The 20,056-nt window shown below is 43.3% G+C and overlaps 3 protein-coding genes and 1 non-coding gene across 9 annotated transcripts; 3 read left to right on the forward strand and 1 right to left on the reverse strand.

Moving 5' to 3' along the window:
- Positions 1 to 1,837: 1,837 nt before the first annotated feature.
- Positions 1,838 to 1,909, forward strand: trnag-ucc. The gene has a single exon. It is a non-coding gene; the product is annotated as a tRNA-Gly (tRNA).
- A 2,278-nt stretch (positions 1,910 to 4,187) lies between these two features.
- On the forward strand, positions 4,188 to 5,585 carry LOC112238832 (DNA-directed RNA polymerase II subunit RPB4). Of its 2 annotated transcripts, none has more exons than XM_024407372.2 (3): positions 4,188 to 4,485; positions 4,596 to 4,712; positions 5,156 to 5,585. In XM_024407372.2, exons 1-3 carry the CDS (start codon positions 4,425 to 4,427, stop codon positions 5,260 to 5,262), a joined length of 285 nt encoding a protein of 94 aa, XP_024263140.1. In that variant the 5' UTR covers positions 4,188 to 4,424; the 3' UTR covers positions 5,263 to 5,585. The 2 variants fall into 2 exon arrangements, 1 of the variants encoding a protein (XP_024263140.1); XR_002951700.2 differs by having other exon boundaries at positions 4,193 to 4,485; positions 4,596 to 4,699.
- Positions 5,582 to 7,328, reverse strand: LOC112238831 (dual specificity protein phosphatase 14). Of its 2 annotated transcripts, none has more exons than XM_024407368.2 (2): positions 6,411 to 7,328; positions 5,582 to 6,262 (listed from the first exon to the last, which is right to left on the reverse strand). In XM_024407368.2, coding segments are annotated over exons 1-2 (549 nt in total). In that variant the 5' UTR covers positions 6,412 to 7,328; the 3' UTR covers positions 5,582 to 5,714. The 2 variants fall into 2 exon arrangements, with proteins under 2 accessions (XP_024263136.1, XP_024263137.1); XM_024407369.2 differs by having other exon boundaries at positions 6,366 to 7,328.
- A 3,637-nt stretch (positions 7,329 to 10,965) lies between these two features.
- LOC112238830 (cell wall protein RBR3) lies at positions 10,966 to 19,681 on the forward strand. Of its 4 annotated transcripts, XM_024407363.2 has the most exons (5): positions 11,011 to 11,031; positions 13,771 to 15,014; positions 17,312 to 18,257; positions 18,526 to 18,775; positions 19,010 to 19,681. In XM_024407363.2, the coding sequence occupies exons 3-5, from the start codon at positions 17,353 to 17,355 to the stop codon at positions 19,256 to 19,258; spliced, it is 1,404 nt and encodes a 467-aa protein (XP_024263131.2). In that variant the 5' UTR covers positions 11,011 to 11,031; positions 13,771 to 15,014; positions 17,312 to 17,352; the 3' UTR covers positions 19,259 to 19,681. The 4 variants fall into 4 exon arrangements, with proteins under 4 accessions (XP_024263133.2, XP_024263131.2, XP_024263134.2 ...); XM_024407365.2 differs by lacking the exon at positions 13,771 to 15,014 and having other exon boundaries at positions 10,966 to 11,031; XM_024407366.2 differs by lacking the exon at positions 11,011 to 11,031 and having other exon boundaries at positions 13,812 to 13,836.
- The last annotated feature ends 375 nt before the right edge of the window (positions 19,682 to 20,056 follow it).

Consider the following 20,056-nt stretch of genomic DNA (forward strand, 5'->3'; position numbering starts at 1 on the left):
ACAAGCAATTAGCAATTGCATTGCTGTGAACAGTATACCCTACGCATGGAGTTAGAGATTACAACATCTTGTTTAAAATGAACGGTTGACCAACATGTATGATGTTCATCTGTTGTGGGCAGTGTTTCTGGGAGTGGTGGGATCTGGTCATGTTTTAAGTTCTGGAGCCACGGTGGACATATCACTCAGAGGCACGCAATGACGGGCCAGATTGGGTGTCTGTTGTTCAGAAGCTAACAGACACCAGTATGACGGAAACGTTGTCAGCACATCCTCGCTTCTCAACACTCCCATTCTGAAATTATAGAGAAAGAGAGAGAGAGAGAAAAAAAAGAGAGGCCATCAATACACCAACACAGAGCAGGTCAAGGATATCACTAGTACGAATCAAAGAGTATTTTTCCTTCATCAATCTACATGCACTACCCCATAACGACAAAGCAAAAACAGGTTTTTAGAAATGTTTCTGCAAATGTATTAAAAAAAAGGGAAATATCACATTCACATAAGTATTCAGACCCTTTACTCAGTACTTTGTTGAAGCACCTTTTGAAGCACCTTTGGCAGCGATTACAGCCTCGAGTCTTCTTGTGTATGACACAACAAGCTTGGCACACCTGTATTTGGGGAGTTTCTCCCATTCTTCTCTGCATATCCTCTCAAGCTCAGTCAGGTTGGATGGGGAATGTTGCTGCACAACTATTTTCAGGTCTCTCCAGAGATGATTGATCGGATTCAAGTCCAGGCTCTGGCTGGGTCACTCAAGGACATTCAGAGACGTGTCCCAACGCCACTCCTGCGTTGTCTTGGCTGTGTGCTTAGGGTTGTTGTGAACCTTCACCCCAGTCTGAGGTCCTGAGCGCTCTGGATCACATTTTTATCAACAACCTCTCTGTACTTTGCTCCGTTCATCTTTCCCTCTCCCCCTCCCTTCCACCGAAAAACATCCCCACAGCATGCTGCCACCACCACCATGCCTCACCATAGGGTTTCCTCCTATGGTGACGCTTGGCATTCAGGCCGTAGAGTTCAATCTTGGTTTCATCAGACCAGAGAATAATGTTTCTCATGTTCTGAGAGTCCTTTAGGTGCCTTTTGGAAAACTTCAAGCGGGCTGTCATGTGCCTTTTACTGAATGGTTTCTGTCTGGCCACTCTACCATATAGGCCTGATTGGTGGAATGCTGCAGAGATAATTGTCCTTCTGGAAGTTTCTCCCATCTCCACAGAGGAACTGGAGGTCTGTCAGTGACCATCTGATTTTTGTTTACCTCTCTGACCAAGGCCCTTCTCCCCCGATTGCTCAGTTTGGAAGCATCTTGGTGGTTCATCTTGCATCAACTTTATGGCTTGGCTTTTCCTCTGACATGCACTGTCAACTGTAGGACCTTATATAGGCAGGTGTGTGCCTTTCCAAATCATGTCCAATCAATTGAATTTACTACAGGTGGACTCCAAATTGTAGAAACATCTCATGGATCAATGGAAACAGGATGCACCTGGGCTCAATTTCGAGTCTAGTTGCGAAGTGTCTGAATACTTGTGTAAATAAGGTATTTCTGTTATTTTTTCGCTTCATGGTATTGTGTGTAATCCATTTTAGAATAAGGCTGTAACATAACAAAATGTGGAAAACTCAAGGGGTCTTAATACTTTACGAATGCACTGTAATACCACCATATACTTATTTAACCGTGACCTATTTTTAGCTAATTATTTGTATAATTATATATGTCTGGCCAAATAAAAAAAAACGAAACTACACTTTTATCAGGTAATTACAGAAAACATTCAAATTGTTACTTTAAACTTAGTCATGTTTATTTTAAGTCATGTCAGCGTTGGTGGTATAGTGGTGAGCATAGCTGCCTTCCAAGCAGTTGACCCGGGTTCGATTCCCGGCCAACGCAAATCATTTTGTACTGTCTGAGCCAGCATTTAAAAAAAAGCATTTTGGCTATATAGAAACAATTTTCTACGTGTTTTTTTCTCCAAACAATGAACCGCAATGCAGCACTGAATGAAAATGGCGTTGTAATTTAATCGTCAACCCCCTGGCGACACCCGACGACTTTCTCGCAGCTTTGCATAGTGCATTATGAAGTGCATTATGTTAAAAAATATAACTACATGGGGGGGAATCTAAATAAAGATAATTACTACTTTACCAAAAAAAGACGGCCGGTCCTGACCCGACAAAAAAATACGTCCAAAAGACTTCGGCCCTTGATGACTGGGGTGCAGCCTACAGTGTCCGCCTACAATGGAATTGTATGAATGTCCATCCATGTATTAAGCCCATCGTTTGTAAACAGGCTGTTGCATTGCCTTTAATTGTCCAGATTCCTGTGGCTAATCAATTTGGCTATTTAAACTTCTGAATATCAGCTACCTAACTTTATCAGGAGGTATCCTGAATCTATTTCAAATGTGTTTACACAGAGGGAAATGCAAAATTATTTTATTTTTCGCTATGATCGACGGATACAAACTTGAAACCACTGACCATGACAAATATTTTGTATTTTACATGGATCTGTCCTGTTTTTAGGATATGTTGTTTGTTAACATATCAGCGAATGTTTTATTTGATTGGGCGATATTAAAAGGTTAGGGTATTTAATCGGAGAAACCTGCTTGATGTAAAACGTGTCTTCATGACATTGTCATACATTTTATATCCAACCTCTAGGATACAGAGAAGACCACGAACACTTTCTACCATATACTATGTCTGCTACATGATTTATGTTAGACGATTTTTTAAAACGGAATTGGTGGAGCTCGGCAACGATGCGTCTCTCCAACAGCACCCTGGAGATGCGCGCTGCGAATGTACAAGCGAAATATTTGACGCCCATGCATTTGACAAAGTGGGCATTGCTTATCACAGGGCGGCATCAGCGCTCACCTAAAAAGCTATATGCCACTAGTTGAGAGAAATTGTCATGGTTTTTGGGGATAATTATTTGTTTTTATTTGTTGTTGGAGGTGCGTCTGGTCAGTTTAGCACAGAAAATGCCGCACTCTTCAATATGCGGCTTAATGAGCGAACCGGCCTGCGATCTATTGACTCACGTAGCCTTTTATATATCCTAGGCTATTTTCCTATCGTCCCAATCTAAATGAAACCCAAAATCCTTACTCCTGTCTCGCATGAAAATTCCTAACTTTATTCGATAATCCATAGGTTGCATTGTCAATGCAAATCTGGTATATGCATGTCAAAAATACAGCTATAACATTTTCCCAGCTTCTTTGCGCTGTCTGGTATTGCTGACCATATGAGAGCGTCAGTAGGGAATGTGTGATCAACAAACGGTATGATAGTAGATAAAACAGAGTTGGTCCCTGTTAAGTAGCCCTAATGATAGAGTAGGCTTAACTTTGAGCTATTTTCAGGTCTCTCCAGAGATGTTCGATCTGGTTCAAGTCCAGGCTCTGGCTGGGCCACTCAAGGACATTCATAAACTTTTCCCAAAGCCACTCCTGTGTTGTCTTGGCTGTGTGCTGAGGGTCTTTGTCCTGTTGGAAGGTCAACCTTCACCCCCAGTCTGAGGTCCTGGGCGCTCTGGAGCAGGTTTTCATCAAGGATCTGATGATGAGATGGGAGAACCTTCCAGAAGGATAACGATCTCCACAGAGGAACTCTGGAGTGACCATTGGGTTCTTGGTCACCTCCCTGACCAAGGCCCTTCTCCCCCGATTGCTCAGTTTGGCCAGGCGGCCAGCTCTAGGAAGAGTCTTGGTGATTCCAAACTTCTTCAATTCAAGAATATTGGAGGCCACTGTGTTCTTGGGGACCTTCAATGCTAAATACATTTTTGGTACCCCTCCCCAGATCAGTGCCTTAACACAATCCTGTCTCGGAGCTCTAAATCAATGTTTATTGGTCACATACACGTGTTTAGCAGATGTTATTAAGGGTGTAGCTAAATGTTGGTGCTTCTAGCTCCGACAGTGCAGTAACATCTAACAATTTCACAACACACACAGATCTAAGTAAAGTAATGTAATTAAGACTATACAAATTGACACTTACTTCAACCTCATGGCTTGGTTTTTTTAAAACCCACATTTAATGCTTAACGTTTAGACAATTATTTTTCATATATCGAATAAATACTGGTTATTGACACTTTTCTACTATTACGTGGGGGACTTTTAAAATTCGAAATACCGTGACCCGGAAGTACTTTGTGTTGCTATGAGACACTGATTTTTATTTTTTGTTAGATAGCAGCTTCTTTCCTTGAATATTTTGGAGTTTCGCCTTGCTAATGTTTTTATAATGCCAAAACAATTATTAGACGCCGATATAGGCACAATTTGGTTCAGAGCAAGCAACTGGATATCAGCTTTGTGGCTTTTTATTTTACTGTAACGTTAGCTAGGAAGGTTAATTAATTAATTGTGACAAGCAGCATGGCGTCCAGAGGCGGTTCAAGAGATATTGAGGACGCTTCTCAGTTACTTTTCCCCAAAGGTTCGTATCCCGCTTATTTATGATAACTAGATTGAATATAACGATTCACTGGAGGCATTTAGTTAGCTAACTATATTAACCACGTTAAAACACACCTGTGTTCTTCATAGAGTTCGAGAACGCGGAGACACTTCTAAACTCCGAGGTACAGATGCTTCTGGAGCATCGCAAGCAGCAGAACGAGAGTGCAGAGGACGAACAAGAGCTAACGGAGGTTTTCATGAAAAGTCTGAATTATACTGCACGTTTCAGCCGGTTCAAAAACAGAGAAACTATAGCCAGTGTCCGCAGTTCAGTGTAGCGGTTGTCACTATCACAACCAAAAACCAATGTCAATACAGTATAAAATACAATATGGTGGTAACTTTTCGTGATGACTGAAATTATTGCCCTGTATCGTATAGCTTGCTCTTATGGAAGAAGCTGCATAAAATTGAGCTGGCCAGTTTGGCCAACATGAGTCCAGAAGTAGCTAGGTAGCTCCTCATCCCTAGGTAGGACCTGTTGTTACTGCCTCCTCACATATCACCATACTCAGTCCTCTAACCCAGACTCTAAACCTTGTATCTATTTGGGTAGCAGTCAGCTCTTGACCATGAAATCAGGCGTAAATGTTTATTATATATACACATTTAGTGACAGTAGTTGTGTCTGTTTGTTCTGTCTAAAGTCTGGAGGGGCAGTTTGAGGATGAGGAGCTGCAGCAGATCCTTGATGACATCCAGACCAAGAGAAGTTTCCAATACTGAAGACAGTTCCTCCTCTGGCCTGTTCTAACCTAAACCCATCGTTATGTCAGAAAATACTGGGCTCTGCTACCCACCCAGAAACACAATGTGCATCCTAAATGACACCCTATATAGTGAATTGGGTGCAGTTTGGGATGCAAACCGGACTCTGACCATTCTCTCCAGGATGGGTACCTCCAAATTGGACTTGGGGGGTGTATCGACAGCTGAGGGGTGCGTCAGGCACCGCAGAGCTGTACATTCATTGCAGAGATGATACAGCGCCATTTAGAAGACCATACCAAGCTAGGATGAATACATACATTACTAAATGTAAATACTTTATAAATAAACATCAGATTTTTAAATATTTTTTATAGTAATTGGTTTTATTTTCTCATATACATCTATAACAAATCCCAAATAGCACTCTTTTCATTTTAGGCTCGTCAAAAGTAATGCACTACATAAGGAATAGGGTGCCATTTGGGACACATACCATCAGCCATTCACACAGTAAATAGCCTCCTGTCCATCCAGAGCCTCAGGCAGCACACCACAGGAGGTAGCAGCCATCCTCACAGTATTCTTCCCATAGAGCCTCCTCTCATACTCCATCAGCTGCCTCCAGAAACCAGCATTGGGTCGGATATGAGGTCTGTACTTCAGGACCCACTCATGGGCCTGGCGCAGTGATACCCCCTCATACCGCATCAGGTAAGCCATGATCAGGGTAGGAGAACGACTCCGGCCTGCAGTGCAGTGGACCAGCGTACTCCCTGAGTGGTTGTTATGGATACGTTCTGCAACAGCATCGAAGTAGCAGGCCAGGGGGGCGTGAGGCTGGTCCAGTACGGGTACCTGGAAACACTCCACCCCCTCATACTGAGGACAGGGGTGCTCTGCAGTGGCGTTGACAATCAGAGTTATGTTCCTACTGTAGAGACCGGTGGGCTTGAAGACTGTGTCCACACCACCCAGATACAAAGACTGGGTGATCTGGGAGAATGACATGGGGAATGGACATTGACAGCTGCCCGACTGTCTCACTACAACAGAGAAACACGATTAAATTGTAAAAAGATGCAGTCTGTAAGTCAGCACAAACATGTGAATATCTGTACTTAATTGCGATTTGCCTTAGAGACTTACCAGAAAAGAAGAGCCGAAACCAATATCGATTAAGCTTAAACTTACTGTGTATTTTTATTTTCGGTTTTACGGCGGCCGTTTTTCCTGACGCATAGATTTGACGTATTGATCCACGTTCTGTCACGTGACTGGATTGTCATAGAGGTACATTCAATTAGCTTGAACGTTTGCTACGTTGCGGAACGGTTTATACTGAACGACTCGTTATCCGAAAATGTTCTTCTACGTTCTTGAGCAGACTTTGATGTACGTTTCCTCCCGTGTGGCTTGAAGCAATGAATGACGTATTTAAAGGGGCAACGGACATGCTGACAGCATTCCACAACCTATGGTCGCGTTTGAGTGGTAAGGCCAAAGCAACCGACTGTAGACGAAAGTCGAGGGGAGCTGCATCTGTGACAGCCAAAAGTCAGACACTAATGTGGTTTTCCAACAGCAAGGCTCAGATCAACATGGCTGTGTTAACGTTTTATTATAATAGGTTTTTATAATGTATAAATGTATCTAGCCCCCATATCACACACTCACAAACTGAAATCATAATATAATATCGTGTGTGACACAGTGTACAATCAATTAGTGAGAGCCTCATCACTTTTGTGTGTACTGTATACCCACTGTACACATAAATCAGTTATAAATGTTTCAGTCATGTCTTTGGTCATGTTCGTGTGGGTCAAACAAAACACCCTAATGATTGGTTGACAATAGAACCTCTTACAATGCAGGGGATGGCTGCAGGATGATCAAAATCGACAACAAAAGTGTCAAAGCGCTGAATACAACCGGTGTCGACCTTACCATGAAATTCTTCCATACAAGTTCTTAACCAATGTTGGTGAAGAGCAACCGCTGAAACTAGCAGTCAAGACTTTGACCTTTGATCACGATTGTTATAAAGTTTATGCAGTAGACATTTAGGTGCAAGTTGGACAATTTTTATCCCCAGAATGCAAAACACTTTGCAAAAACATGTCTCGCGGTGGCTGCGCTAACGTTTTCAAACTCAGTAGGTGTATATTAATAATTATATAGTTAATATAAAGACACACCTTTGTTCACTTACCACACCTTTGTTCACTCACTCACTCACGTGCCTTTTAAGTGTTTGAAATGCAGCCGGTGACCATCAACTTGACAAAATGGATGACGCCCAATGTATACATGCCCACAACCCCTCCCCGTTTTTCAACTGGTTGTTCTGTACAGCAGTTTCTGTTCAATTGAACGTTCCAGAACATAAAAACATACTGAACACAGACCCATTTTGATTGTTTCTTTGGCTGCATTCATAACATGTAAAAGACACCCTCAGCCCTCATATTAAGTGGAAACTTCTAATGACTGTCATGCACGCCTCTAGGAAGAGGGAACAACACCCTGCTACAACTCAACCCTCCATGAAGTGAAAGAGGTATGGGACTGTAGGTGCGAGTAAGGATGACAAAGGCAGAGAGAGTGGTACCGTTTACAAGGAATTTATTCCGTCACACGGTAATATGGGGAAAAGGGGCTGGATGGAACCAAAGCAAAGAAAGTAAATCTCAAAGCCCCCTCTAATACACATACCTCAAATCAGCAGCTACAAAAATACTTAACAAAACCTGTCTCTGAGCCACAACCAAGACAGAACATCAAATCAGCTCTCTCAGCAACAACCACAGAACATAACCATCTCTGTTAGCAACAACCAACATAATGACCCCCAGCCATCAACCTCCTCTCTTAGCAATGATTAGCCATGGAGTCGATCAATCAGCTGCTTGGGGGGGGATATCAGGAAGCCATCCTGAAACACACACCTAACAAACCACAACACAGAAACTGGGGAACGTAACAATGATATATCATGAGTTGACACTTGCAGAGCAAGGGTGGAATTAATTTAATTAAATGGACCGCCCTTGCCTGTTATTAGTCATCATGGAACTATGGTAGTTGCACAATTTCTAACGTGTCTACAATTGTTTTTACTTACACTTGTATGTTGACTTCTCTCCATATTGATTTTGGTTTTAAGTTTTGGCTGACTTTTCTTAGCCAATGTACAATCATTGCAAATTGAATTATGGGGCTTTCAGACCCCAGAGTGAACAGAATTTTACACTCGATCACAAACGAGGGCAGAGGGGCTTACTTGCCAACTTCCCTTGCTTGGGTAATTGTTTGGACCAACAACGGCAAAGATGGCCGCTGGGATTCCCCCAAGGGTGAGGGTAGTGGAGGAGGATGTATTTTACGTATTTGGAACGCAACCTTAAACCGAAAACTAAAAACCAGAGCTGCCAACTCCCACGCATTGGCCGTGAGACACGCATTTGACCCTCTTTCCGCGCTCTCGTGGCACACGTTTATATCTCACGCATTTAAAAATACTGCATTTATTAGTATGTGTGTAGTCCGCGCGTTAACTTTTCAACTGTGCTCCAAATCGTTTTGAAATCGGAGAATCTGCGCCTGCAATTTAACATCACGATCAGGAATCTCTATCATTGTGTTGCCACAGCACTGTGAGCCGCGGCACATATAAGCATATGATTGTTCTAGTTTATGTAAAGGATCAAGGGGCTTGGATGCGCGTTTAAAGAAACGCCCCTCAGGATTAGAGTGGAGCTGAATGGAGAGATCGTTCTCCACGAAGTTTATAAAACTGTAAAAAGAGCAGTACGGTAGCGTTGTTTTATGTACAATGTTGTCAACAATATTAGGTTGCGGTTACTCCCGTCCCTATTGCAGACATAATGCAGCCTTTTGACAGCATGTACTAAAATCGATATAATCCGCATTTCCATTAGTCCCCTCGTTTGGTGATTGACATTTATGCTGTGACAACAAAAAGGCAGCAGACAGACCTACAATATGTTTTAGTAGGGGAATTGGGTAGGGAGACCTATGTGTCACTATGAACATAATTTTGTCAGATTGTGAACCCAAAAGTGTAAATTTGATTCTAGATGGGGTACAATACATATAAAACAATTTGGGTAGAGTGTAGGGGCAGATTTATGTAATATTTGACTCAGTAGATTTTATTATCTATTTACTTTATTTAATCTGATCAGTGGAACAATTCTAATTATTAACAATGGGCTAAAATATAGAGTAATTACTGTGATTCTCAGCAAGAACACTACTGTTATTCCCTACAATTATTTTATTATTCCACTTCTTCACAATTTTGCCAGAGTAATTTCATATTTGAAATCTGATGCATACTTGTGTCTTTGAATATTAATTATATGAGGCTAAGCATTTTTGCAGCCATTTATGGACAGTTTTGAATAAATCATACAAATAAGCACAGCATATTAAATGCTCCAGGTATCAAATGTAATTTTTTACATTTTAGTATTGTGCACATGCTAGACAGAGATGGTGGGGGGACTCACAACTCATAAATTGATCATATTTTGTCTATGTAGAGTAAGATGATGGCAAGGATCTTCAACTAGTAGACATAAACCACATGACCATTGATATTCATTAGACTTTTCTTGAAGGCTGTGTGATCTTGAGAAATGAATTGTTATAACAAGTACATTTTCAAACACCCAGCACTTGGGAAACATAGATCTGGGGTGGCCAACCCTCCTGGAGAGCAAGCAGGATTTTATTCCACTCCTATTTTAAAGAGAGAGTTTACCCAATGACAAAGTCTAAAATGTTTGTGTCCTGACCTTGAAAGCAGTCTATGGACAAGCAGACTGCAATCTATGATTTGGTTCCCCACTGCCATCAACCATTAATATTTACAGTTCCTGTGCAGAGCCTTGTTGTAGAGGTAACACTCCCAGGTATGTGTCTCATACAACTTTCCACCTGAGAACAGAGATCAGTCCCTGCTTCCAACCTTCCCACTGTTTCTAGCATTTGCTTGTCTCCCTATCCCATTTCATTACTGTCTGAATAATCTGTCAAACCACCTAAAACATATGTGGAAAAAAATATGAGCATAATTTTGAGTGCTCATTTAACCTCTGTTCAAAGCATCCTGAATACACCTAATAGTACACTATGGTTATAGGCCTCAAAATACATTGATTTGCAGGAAATTGGCTTTAAAACAGTAAAACCTTCCTGGGGGAGGACCCCCAGTCTAGGGATTGTGCCAAGGGGCAATGAAATTCACAAAGCAAATCTCAATCCAAGCTTTCTTCAAAAGTTGGCAGCCCTGAAAAACTTATTTTTTAAATAATTTATTCAGGAACATTAATTGTTTTTTTATCCTCTTATTCATAATATGGGTAAGAGATGCAGTAATATGGTTATTATAGTGTAATAAATATGTATAGCCTGATACAGATTTACACAGGACTATGTAGTTTGTCTCACTTGCTGCTTTCAAGACAACTGGGAACTCGGAAAAAAACGAGGTCAAATCATTACTTCGGAAAGACGGAGCTCTAGAAAGATGCCCGAAATTTCCGAGTTTAGAGTTGTTTTTAACGCGACTCTGACACTAGACATGTTCAGGGCATGCCCGACTCACACACACACACACACACACACACACACACACACACACACACACACACACACACACACACAGAGCAGCAGCAGCAGCAAGCCAATAGGATGAATCTGACGTGTTTGTCATGAGATAGTGACTCATGCAGTAGATATTCAATTCTGCTTTTGAACTCTCGACTAGACAGAACTTCATCGGGTAAGCAACAATTTAATTTTGTGGAATACTATACTGCCCAGTAATTAGTAGAAAAGTAGAGTAGGACAATGATGACACAGGTCTGCTGTATTCTATCTAAAACTATTAGTTTGAAACGGGCAAACAACCCTTTAAACACACAATTATTTTGGATTATTCTATCACACCACTCCAGATTAATCAAGACCATTTAGCTCACCTGGCGGTCGAAAAAGGAACAGAATGTAATGTGTGTATAGTTTCTGTTCCTCGACTCTTACACTCTTAGAAAAAGGGTACTATCTAGAACCTAAAGGTTCTTCGGCTGTCCCCATAGGAGAACCCTTTGAATAAACTTTTTGGTTCCAGGTAGAACTCTTGGGTTTTATGTCAAACCCTTTCTACAGAGGGTTCTACAGTGCCTTCAGAAAGTATTCATACCCTTTGATTTATTCCACATTTAGTTGTGTTACAGCTAGAATTCAGAATTGATTAAATATATACATTTTTGACATTTTTTCAAATGTATTGAAAATTAAATAGAGAAATATCATACCCGTGAGTCAACACTTTGTAGAAGCACCTTTGGCAGAGATTACAGCTGAGTCTTTCTGGGTAAATCTAAGAGCTTTCCACACCTGGATTGTGCAACATTTAGCCATTATTCCCCCCCCCCAAAATATTCAAGCTTTGAATTTGACAGGTTGTTGATCATTGCTAGAAAAACATTTTCAGGTCTTGCCGTAGATTTTCAAGTAGATTTAACCCCCCTGTTGTGGTCGTTTCATGTTAATTAATTCTGTGTTCCTGGTCCAAAATGACCGCCCCATTATAGCGGATTATAAATCCATAATAATACATATATTATCACCTAATGTTGTGTTAGATCTTTGTATCAACTTCAGTTCTTGTGAACATTACACGTTTTGAACTTCTATTTGCTATTTATGGCTTATAGGCCTCATTGACCTGAGCTCATACAACTCGTTTTTTAGTTTGAAAAAATCCATGGATTATGTTGACTATAACAAATACAGATTAAACATATTGTGCTATTTATCACAGACTACTTTGTGTCAAAGTTTAACAAGGACTTTCCTCCTTGCCAGTGTCATGATCAAAGATATGATCAAGAGCCTCACATACAGTATATTGTTTGATCATTATGCTGCCACAGAATGAATTGTGAGCATGACCTCAAAAAAGCTTTATATACCAGGGTTGAAAGAAAAGTTAGATGTGTTATTGAAACAATGTTGCAATGTTTGTGAGAATGCCAATAGGTGTGGTTCCCGTGGGGGAAGATTCTATTGGGGAAAGGTTCCCGTGGGGGTTGACATGGAAGCCAAGAAGGGGAGTTAGGTGTGTGTGTGTGCGCTCAAACACATGCATGTGGGGGTCTGGGAGAGGAAGTGTGTCCATCTGATGAATGGGCATGGGCCTGAACTAAATTTTATACACTAATTGTAGTCTCACACATTAATTTCTAATGACCGACCGGGTACACCAAAGGTGTACAAAAGTTAAATAAAACACCAAAAATGTTATGAACATCATCAAAATGTATTTTGTGTGTTCAGATGTCCTGTGTGGACAAAGTCATGTAACCTTATTACAATCACATTAAATGAACTAAGAGAGAATTTGTAAATCGGCCCAATTCGACCTGAACACAGCAGAAGGGTTAAGTCAAAACTGTAACTCAGGAACATTCACTGCCTTCTTGGTAAGCAACTCTTGGTAAGCAACTTCTTGGTAAGCAACAGTGTATATTTGGTAGTGGTGTAACGGGCCCTAGTTGATCCGTGATCCGTATGGATAACCCCCCACGATTCGGCATGCATGTGCTTGAACCATCTGTCACATCTGCTCCTGCAATACCCTCTACTGCTCATCCTGTGTCTCCTTGACCTGCCGCCACTCCCCCAGTACACACTCTCACACACTCTCACACACTCTCTCTCTCTCTCTCTCTCTCTCTCTCTCTCTCTCTAATGGCATGGGAAACATGTGTTAACATTGCCAAAGCAAGTGAGGTAGACAACATATAAAGTGAAAAACAACAAAAATTAACAGTAAACATTACACATACAGAAGTTTCAAAACAGTAAAGACATTACAAATGTCATATTATATATACAGTATATACAGTGTTTTAGCAATGTACAAATGGTTAAAGGACACAAGATAAAATAAATAAGCATAAATATGGGTTGTATTTACAATGGTGTTTGTTCTTCACTGGTTGCCCTTTTCTCGTGGCAACAGGTCACAAATCTTGCTGCTATGATGGCACACTGTGGAATTTCACCCCAGTAGATATGGGAGTTTTTCAAAATTGGATTTGTTTTCGAATTCTTTGTGGATCTGTGTAATCTGAGGGAAATATGTCTCTCTAATATGGTCATACATTGGGCAGGAGGTTAGGAAGTGCAGCTCAGTTTCCACCTCATTTTGTGGGCAGTGAGCACATAGCCTGTCTTCTCTTGAGAGCCATGTCTGCCTACGGCGGCCTTTCTCAATAGCAAGGCTATGCTCACTGATTCTGTACATAGTCAAAGCTTTCCTTAATTATGGGTCAGTCACAGTGGTCAGGTATTCTGCCGCTGTGTACTCTCTGTGTAGGGCCAAATAGCATTCTAGTTTGCTCTGTTTTTTTGTTAATTCTTTCCAATGTGTTAAGTAATTATCTTTTTGTTTTCTCATGATTTGGTTGGGTCTAATTGTGCTGTTGTATCTCTCTCTCTCTCTCTCGGGCAGAGACAGGTGTGCTCGAGTCAGAGCAGATCCCCACCAGCTGCAACCTGTTCCATAATCAAGACCTCAGTCAGTCTACGTTCCTAGCCGTTTGTTATTATTCAGACCCTGTTATCCTGTTGTGCCTGTTTTCCTTGCCTGATGCTGTTTTCCTCTCTGCTACAATTATGCCCGCTTTGACTCTGGTCCTTGTCTCCAGTAATGTCTCCTTGGATTAACCTCCGGATGATGGAAGGTCATCCATTTTTGGGCGACATGGACAGCATGGGTCCCACCTTCTTTGAAGCGGGCAAAGAAGGTGTTTAGCTTGTCCGGGAGCGAGGTGTCCGTGATATGGCCGACTTTCCCTACTACATGCGTCTTGTGTCTGAGCCGTTGAATTGCGACACTAGTTTGTCCTTGTACTGTAGTTTTGCCTCATTGATTGCCTTATGGAGGTCATAGCTGGTCTGTTTGTACACGTCCATGTTCCCAGTCACATTGATGTAGTTAAATGCAGAGGTTTGTGCTTTCAGTTGTGTGAATGCTACCATCTATCCACGGTTTTGGTTTGGATAAGTTCTAATCGTCACAGTAGGAACAGAACGTCTTGTCCGCGTGATCAATATAGTCTTCAAGCATAGATGCGATTGGCCAGAGCAACATTGAACAGTCCTTACCACGGGTGCTTCCTGCTTTAGTTTCTGTCTATAGGCGTGGAGGAGCGTGATGGAGGTGTGATCTGATTTGCCAAAGGGAAGGCGGGGGAGGTCCTTGTAGCCGTTCTCGGAGGGGAAAGTAACAATGGTCAAGCATATTCTCCCTGCGTGTAGCACAGATGTGTTGATAGAATTTCGGGAGTGTTTTCCTCAGGTTTCTTTTATTAATGTCCCCAGGTACAATAAATGTGGCCTCAGGATATGCAGTTTATAGTTTGCACAAAGTCCAGTGTAGTTATTTGAGAGCTGTTACTGTGTCTGCTTGGGGAGGGGGGGGTATACACGGCAGTGACAATACGCCCCTCCAACTTGTAATTCCGACTATAAAACTTGGATGACCTCTGGTCCCCGATCTTTCCCCGTTGAGCTCTGATGTCATCCACCACTGAAAGTGGCAACAAACATGGCCGCGATTTCGTCTGTCATTGGTGAGAATAGTTATTGCGTTCCTTCGGAGCTCTGAGCATGTGAACGCTCCAAGTCGTTCCTCCGAAGTAGACAAGTCGTTCCTCCATGACGTGAATGTGGCCTAAGCCTCTGTACTACCCGGTGAGTGTGTGGAGCTGTGCATTGCCATACAAATCTAAGTTATTATTATTAGTCTAGCTCCACACATGATTTTGCCTCACAGGCTCCCCTGCCTGGTCTGGGCAACTACACAGGCCTGCCTGGGGGAGGGATCGAGTATGGTTACATCCAAAATTGCATCCTATTACCTACAAAGGGCTCTAGTCAAAAAGTACAGTGTTAAAAAGGGAATAGGGTGCCATTTCAGGAAATGAACTAAGTCTACTACTACTTCGTCTGTACTATACTCGCAACCTGCTACCCATCAATGTCCTTACTCCCTATTAGTCCCTGTCTTAATTCTAGATTATGGTCATGCTTTTAGTAGGGCTCGTTTGTACGTCTGACTCTGAACCCTCACCCTTCTCTCCAACACTTCATAAATACTATCCAGTAAATTCTGTTTCGGGCGCTGGGAGGAGCTAAGCAAAAACAGAAGACCATTAGAGCAGCAAACAGACAGTTGAACAGAAGCTAAAGTCAATGAGGCTCGTAATGATCAAACAAAGACATTTGGAGTATGTCAACAAAGACTCTCCCAAACCCCTCCCATAATCTTGTTCTCTGTCAGGATGGAGCAGATCCTCCCAGTGTCTAAGTTAGTTCCAAATGGCACTCTATTCTTTATGTAGTGCACTACTTTTGACCAGGGCCCTAATAGGGTGCAATTTGAGAAACAGCCTCTGTTGGGGTTGGCCCCCTAATACACTGTTGTTCTGAGAACAGTTGAAGTCACACAATAGGGGGTTTAAATACCTCCGTTGTGACTTCCATGTTCTCTCAACTCAGAGTTACTCAGTATGTAGATTGACTCTCTCTGTACCTCTGTGCATGCCTCATGTCTGGCCAGCTTGCTATAGGGTGAGTCTCATGTCCATTACCTACCTTGCATAGAAGTATGTTTGTTGCTTGTTCGGTCATTTCAGTTTAAATCCAAGCCATCAGGACTCGAGAGTCAGCCCCTCAACCGCAGAAATTCATCTTTGCGTCCCAAGTGGCACCCTATAATGTTATAGTGCACTACTTTTGGCCAATGCCCTATAGGCCCTGATCAAAAGTAGTGCACTATAAAGGGAGTACGGTGCCAGTTGGGACACAGTCTACAAGTAGTCTCCTCACGTGCCGGCGGTGATGTGAACCCTGATCCCTCCCCTGCAGAACTGTTCAGTTCAGGGAATGCATTCCCCATTACATAGCCCTACTTTAACCCCCACTGTACACCACCTGCTACAGGATATTTACTGATCTGTGAACTGGGCAGTGGAGGGGCACTGTAAAAGAGGATCAGATCAAATTGTATTTGTCACATGCGCCGAATACAACAGGTGTAGGTAGACCTTACAGTGAAATGCTTCCTTACAAGCCCTTAACCAACAATGCAGTTTTCAGAAAATACCTAAAAAAGTAAGAGCTAAGAAACAAAATAATTAAGGAGCAGCAGTAAATAACAAGAGCGGGGCTATAAACAGGGGGTACCAGTTCAGAGTCAATGTGCCAATGTGCGGGTCATCGGTGTCGAGGTAATTTTGTACATGCAGGTTGGGTTATTAAAGTGGCTATGCGTAGATAATAACAGAGTAGCAGCAGCGTGGAGGGGGGGGCTCTCATGGCTTTTAGAAGCCTCTTGAACCTAGATTTGGCGCTCCGGTACCGCTTCCCGTGCAGTAGCAGAGAGAAGTCTATGACTAGTGTGACTGGAGTCTTTGACAATGTTTAGGGACTGCCTCTGACACCGCCTGGTATAGAGGTCCTGGATGGCAGGAAGTTTGGCCTCGGTGATGTACAGGTTCACAAGCTCTTTACGTTGTAAATGGATTACTCAATCACCACATACAGACTCGGAGGGAGGGAGGGAGGGAGGGAGAGGGGGAGGGAGGGAGGGAGGGAGGGAGGGAGGGAGGGGGAGAGAGGGAGGGAGGGAGATTAAATGGGTATCATTAGTTACAGACAGACTGTAAACCACTAACACACTTGATAGCCTGTAGGGACCTAAAATTAATTCCCATTCAAAATCCTATTTTCCCTAAACCTTTACCCTAACCTGTAACTTAACCAAACCCTAATTCTAACCCTAATCGTAAACCTAACCCCTAAGATTAAAATAGCCTTTGTCCTCATGGGGATGTGGGAAATGTCCCCACAAGGGAGAACTATCCTTGTTTTACTATCCTTGTGGGGACTTTTGGGGATTTCAGGTCCACACACACACACACAACTTTAGGAATGGGACATATCATATTTTTATATGTAAAAGTATCTTACTGCTCTATTTTATTTAGAATTTACAGAATCCTTCTAACTTGTTGAAACTCGCCGAACAATGACTCCCACCAAGACAAGCCAGGACGGCTCTCACCGTGACAGCTCAGTGGTTGCATCTGTCTCAAATAGCCCCCCAACACAGATGCATATCAACAAAGGTTCCACCCTAACCCCCTCTGATGGCTCAGGGGACTCAGCAGGGTGGTCAGCCACTGTGAAGACCCCAGCCTCAGGGACCACCAGAGCCACAGCCAGCCAGGCCAGGGGAGCAAAGACCACAGATACACGTTACGCCAAAAAGAACATCCCTACTGTCAGATATCATCCAGATATCATCCCAGAGAAGAACCCTGAGGCCCATCAGCATAGTCATAGCCCTGTCAAGAGCAGCCAGGTCAGGGGTAAGCCTTTGGTCTCTCCCCCCAGGACCAACCAGGTTGGGGGGAGCTCCGTGGTCTCTCCCCCCAGGACCAACCAGATTGGGGAGAGCTCCATGGTCTCTCCCCCCAGGACCAACCAGGTCAGGGGTAAGCCTTTGGTCTCTCCCCCCAGGACCAACCAGGTTGGGGGGAGCTCCGTGGTCTCTACCCCCAGGACCAACCAGGTTGGGGGGAGCTCCATGGTCTCTCCCCCCAGGACCAACCAGGTTGGGGGGAGCTCCGTGGTCTCTCCCCCCAAGCCTGAAGCCATGCCTCTGGGGTTAGGTCAGAAGATGGAGGGTGGCGTTGTGGAGGCGGTGGAGCTCCAGACCCGGGGCCAGAGAGAGAACCCCAGTTGGTTCGCCTGGCGTCGGAACCGCATTACAGCGTCCATCGCTCACAGCCTCGCCCACAGCCGCTTCGTCACTGGCCAGAGCCAGACCCCGCCTGCTTCCTATCTGGCCGCCATCACCGGCCGTGGCACCAACTTCAAAACGCGCGCCATGAACTGGGGCATTGAGCGGGAGGCCGAGGCCGTGCGGAGGTATCATTTATGTATTTACTGTAAATGTCCTGCGATTGTTTTAAATGGGTAGGGCGGCTCATAATAATTGCTGGAACGGCGCAAATGGAATGGCATAAAGCCATGTGTTTGATGTATTTTATCAATCCACCCATTCCACTCCAGTCATTACCACAAGCCCGTCCTTCCCAATTAAGGTCCACCAACCACCTGGGTTTTCTATGGCTGTAAGGATGACAAACTAATTTCCCCTCTGAGATGAATACATTACAATCTCATCTCTTTTCAGATATCAGAGCCTGAAGAGCAAGGCCCTGGGCCGGGCGGTGAGGGTGCAGGAGTGTGGCCTATTCATCGACCCCAAGCGCCCCTGGCTAGCAGGCAGCCCTGACGGCATTGTAGAGGACCAGAGGACCGGCCAACGGCTGCTCTGCCTGGAGGTCAAGTGTCCCTACAAGCACCGTCTGAACACTGTAGCCCAGGCCTGTAGAGAGGACCCAGCCTTCTGCCTGACGATACAGGACCTGGGCGTGGGACAGGTTGGTTAGGACATGTTTGTTGTATCATTGTATACCCTGACGTAGGTTATGCCAAGATTGATTTTTTTTGTTCTAACATACTATCATAATAAAGACATTTTAATGAAATGAAGAGTGCCCTGCCTTGTGACCAGTTAACCCCTTAACCAAAGAGCACCTTCAATCTATAAAGATCTATCTACTTGTGTATTCGAGCAGTGCTTCCCAATTCTTCTTTTCTTCTGTTCTCTACAGGTGAGGTACCATCTGAAACCAGACCACACCTACTACACCCAGATCCAGTGCCAGCTGGCGGTGACAGGGTTAACCCAGGCTGACCTAGTGGTGTTCACCCTGAAGGAAACAGCCATCATCCCTGTGACCTTTGACCCTACGTTCTGGGACAACACGCTGGTCAAGCTGGAGATGTTCTACACCGACGCTGTCCTGCCCTACGTCAGAGACAACGGACTGGACATACCAGCCATGAGGCCAGAGGAGTAGCTAGCACTTAACACACAGGGGGTGGATAGCTGGTTCAGGATGTCAGATATAGAAGTCCTGAGACAAACTGTAGTTTGTGGTGAAGGACTGGTCTGGGTAGGGTAAGTGGTAAAGGGCAATTGAGACTGCATAGATAAGTGGTGGAGGAACCTTCTGCGTTTGTCAGGTAGGCTTGGAGATTTGAACCTATCACTTTACTGTCAAATATTTGAATGTAAATAAACCATGCCTGCCTTAAGACATCTCAGATACCTGGAGCTGATTTCATGTGTGCAGAGATCAACCTATATGATCATCAGTAGTGTGGCAGCTGACCGGAACATAGAGTAGTTGTGCTGGAGATCGGCTGCTTAAATGGACACTAGAAGATTACATGCTTAATGATCGTGATGCTTTGCTCCATTAAAACAAGACCAAACCACATTATCTGGTCTGGTGACTGATGCTGTGTACAAGGTACTTGTGAAAATAATATGTCATTATGTAAACAGAATAACAATGAGACTAACGAGTTAGTCCTTGACCTTTATTACTGCACGTGTCACATATCATAAACAACTCTTTAAAAAAAGTGAACTATTTACATCTTACTAAAGGGTTACCATCTGATATACAGTGTACAAAACATTATGAACTCCTGCAATAGATTTAAGTGCCTTTGACTGGGCTATGGCAGTAGGTGCCAGGCACACCGGTTTGTGTCAAGAACTGCAACGCTGCTGGGTTTTTCATGCTCAACAGCAACTCAATATTAGGAAGGTGTTCTTAATGCTATGTGCACTGTGTACATAGAAGAGT

The sequence above is a fragment of the Oncorhynchus tshawytscha genome, linkage group LG14 (genome assembly GCF_018296145.1).
Source record: "Oncorhynchus tshawytscha isolate Ot180627B linkage group LG14, Otsh_v2.0, whole genome shotgun sequence".
Lineage (NCBI taxonomy): Eukaryota > Metazoa > Chordata > Actinopteri > Salmoniformes > Salmonidae > Oncorhynchus > Oncorhynchus tshawytscha.

Coding starts and splice junctions, on each gene's coding strand:
- LOC112238832 (XM_024407372.2), top strand. CDS start 4,425: ATGGCGTCCAGAGGCGGTTCAAGAGATATTGAGGACGCTTCTCAGTTA. Junction 4,486..4,595: donor TCAGTTACTTTTCCCCAAAG/GTTCGTATCCCG, acceptor TGTTCTTCATAG/AGTTCGAGAACGCGGAGACA. Junction 4,713..5,155: donor AACGGAGGTTTTCATGAAAA/GTCTGAATTATA, acceptor TTCTGTCTAAAG/TCTGGAGGGGCAGTTTGAGG.
- LOC112238830 (XM_024407365.2), top strand. CDS start 17,353: ATGACTCCCACCAAGACAAGCCAGGACGGCTCTCACCGTGACAGCTCA. Junction 18,258..18,525: donor GAGGCCGAGGCCGTGCGGAG/GTATCATTTATG, acceptor ATCTCTTTTCAG/ATATCAGAGCCTGAAGAGCA. Junction 18,776..19,009: donor AGGACCTGGGCGTGGGACAG/GTTGGTTAGGAC, acceptor TGTTCTCTACAG/GTGAGGTACCATCTGAAACC.